Source organism: Engraulis encrasicolus, chromosome 19, assembly GCF_034702125.1.
Source record: "Engraulis encrasicolus isolate BLACKSEA-1 chromosome 19, IST_EnEncr_1.0, whole genome shotgun sequence".
Taxonomy (NCBI): domain Eukaryota; kingdom Metazoa; phylum Chordata; class Actinopteri; order Clupeiformes; family Engraulidae; genus Engraulis; species Engraulis encrasicolus.
In genome coordinates, this window is record NC_085875.1 from 43,577,270 (window position 1) to 43,579,769 (window position 2,500).

Here is a 2,500-nt window from a genome sequence, read left to right on the forward strand (position 1 = left end):
ACACACACACACACACACACACACAGACTGACGTCACTCCATGTTAAACATGCTAATTAGTATTAGTTGGAGAAATCATGTGCATATTAGCTTGTTATGCCTTTTCTGCGACCACCCACCCACACACACACACACACACACACACACACACAGACACACACCAGTAACCATCGACACCAGCAGCCCGTGCACAGGATCGCAGCCATCAGGTTCCAGAAATTTCTGCGCTCGTGCATTTGTTAAGACTAGCTCATTAGCATAATTAAGGGCTTGTGAAAGAATTTGCTAATTGTATTTTTTCTGGAGGTGGCGGTGGAGGTGATGGGGAGAGGGTGAAAGGGGGAACGGGGTGGTAGACGGCAAGCATAGCTCATAGGCGTGTGCGTGTGTGTGTGTGTGCGTGTGCGTGTGTTTGTGTGTGCGTGTGTTTGTGTGTGCGTGCGTGAGCGCGCGCGCGCGTGTGTGTGTGTGTGTGTGCTCGTGTGTGTGTGTGTGTGTTTGTGTGTGTGTGTGCGCGCGTGTGTGTATGTGTGTGTGTGTGGCAGGGTTAGAAAGGGCATGCTTCAGTTAATGGCTCATTAAGCTGCTGCGTATCGGCAGATGTTTTTGTCGCCTTGTTGAGTAGAAGCTCCCCCCTACACACACACACACACACACACACACACACACACACACACACACACACACACACACACACACACACTTGCTCTTTGTAGTCTGTAGTGCTCACCCATCGGAAGAGTCATCTTGGTTGGAACGCAGCTGAAGATACAGAAGCGTAGCGTAGCATGACAGCCATTTTCTTGTACCCTTGGGTTAAGAGAATGAAGAAAACAAGAGTTACATAAAGACACAACACACACCTTTGTTGGGGGAAAAAGAAACATAAACAAAAAAACTAACAAAAAACAGGAAATGATTGGTTAAAGTCATTATGGCCGCCTCTTTTAAATAAGTCCTGAACCTCACAGCAATTTGTGTGGAGCCCGGCTGGGAAAAGTCAATTGGACCAAATGATTGACTTCTGCATACCCAGCGTAGTTTGGTTTTTCATTTGTGTTGCTTTTGTAATCTGCCGAAACTCATTTTTCTCCTGAGAATGGAAAAGGCTAAAAATGGCAGCTGAAGCGAGATTCATTATGCATTCATACATCAGGTGTGGTGGTCGGGTTGTTGGCTTTGCTGCCGTGATTCTGTCTTTGCATCACACCTTCAAGATGCACTCAACCATGGCCCTGCCGTGGCACTGGGTGGGGCACTGGGTTACTACACCGGCGACCGGGTTTCGATTCAGGCCTGTGTCATTTGTCGATCCTCCCCCATCTCACTCTCCCAGTCGCCTCCTGTCACCATCTCCAACTGTCCTATCGAATAAAGGCAAAAAAATCCCTAAAACATATTTTAAAAAAAGAAAAGATGCCCTCAAGTATGGGTTGCACTGAAAAAGTAAAAGTATTGATCTAGCTTTTCAATGTCTTTATACATTGACAATGGCTTTACACGTTTATTTAACATGCCCAGTTTCGAGTCTGGTTTGGGTCCCAAATCCCAAACCTAGCACATCGCTCTGGCCCACTCATATCCTGTCCCACCCTTAACTGCCCTTTCATAATAGAGGTTCAAAATGAGCTACTGAATTATGCTGCAGGTTGCCTTGTTAAGTTGCATTGATTTAAAACTGTTTTGAGCATGAATATCTAGGATTTTCTTGTGCAGATTTCTGAATGTTATAAACTGACCATTATAAATGAACCAAATAAGCCAGCTAGTGTTGTGTCTCAGAAAACATTGAGACTGATGTGTGGTTGTTGCCGTTCAGTTTGTTTTTGTTCCTGAATTATCCGCTTTGCGCCGTATAGCTTCGTCACCTGGGAAATGACGAGGTGCACATCGTGTGGTCGGAGCACACCAGAGACTACCGGCGCGGCATCATCCCCACCGACTTTGGAGACGTGCTCATCGTCATCTACCCCATGAAGAACCACATGTTCTTCATCCAGCTCATCAAGAAGCCACAGGTAGACCCCGCCACCACCACCTTTGCACGTTACAGAAGGCGCCACACTGAAATGCCAAAATAAATGTTTTAAATACTGCTTTAGGTGCAAGTCAGGCATTATGGCTGTGCTTTGTTGCTATATTGTACACATGGAAAAAGTACCTCACTCCCTTGCTTGTCAACGTGTGTGTGTGTGTTGCAGCATTTGCATCAAATGTGTTTTAACGTGTACATGGTGCGGTAATCTTTTATTATGAGAAGAGGCAAGCGAGTGCAGTTTCACTCATTTGCCAGTTTAAATCAAAAGTCTGCTTAAACACAGCGAGTTGTTGTCTTTGGGTGCGCGTCCAATAAAAGTCATCAGAATAGAAAACTGCCCAAATGAGGATGACTTCAGGCTGAAATGTGTCTGTGTAACCTGGACATGGGGTATTAAACATTTTCGTAAAGAGAACAAGCAAGAAAGTGCAGTCTTTTTCCACTCTATCTAACCGCCACCAC

General features: G+C 45.5%; 1 protein-coding gene across 6 annotated transcripts in view; it reads left to right on the forward strand.

The window, feature by feature from the left end:
• ralgapa2 (Ral GTPase activating protein catalytic subunit alpha 2) overlaps positions 1-2,500 on the forward strand; it is a 179,631-nt gene that overhangs the window by 129,309 nt on the left and 47,822 nt on the right. For all 6 annotated transcript variants that reach the window (XM_063184504.1, XM_063184505.1, XM_063184508.1 and 3 more), the window contains one exon: positions 1,860-2,018. In XM_063184504.1, the coding sequence (XP_063040574.1) occupies positions 1,860-2,018 (159 nt within the window). The remainder of the gene's footprint in view (positions 1-1,859; positions 2,019-2,500) is intronic.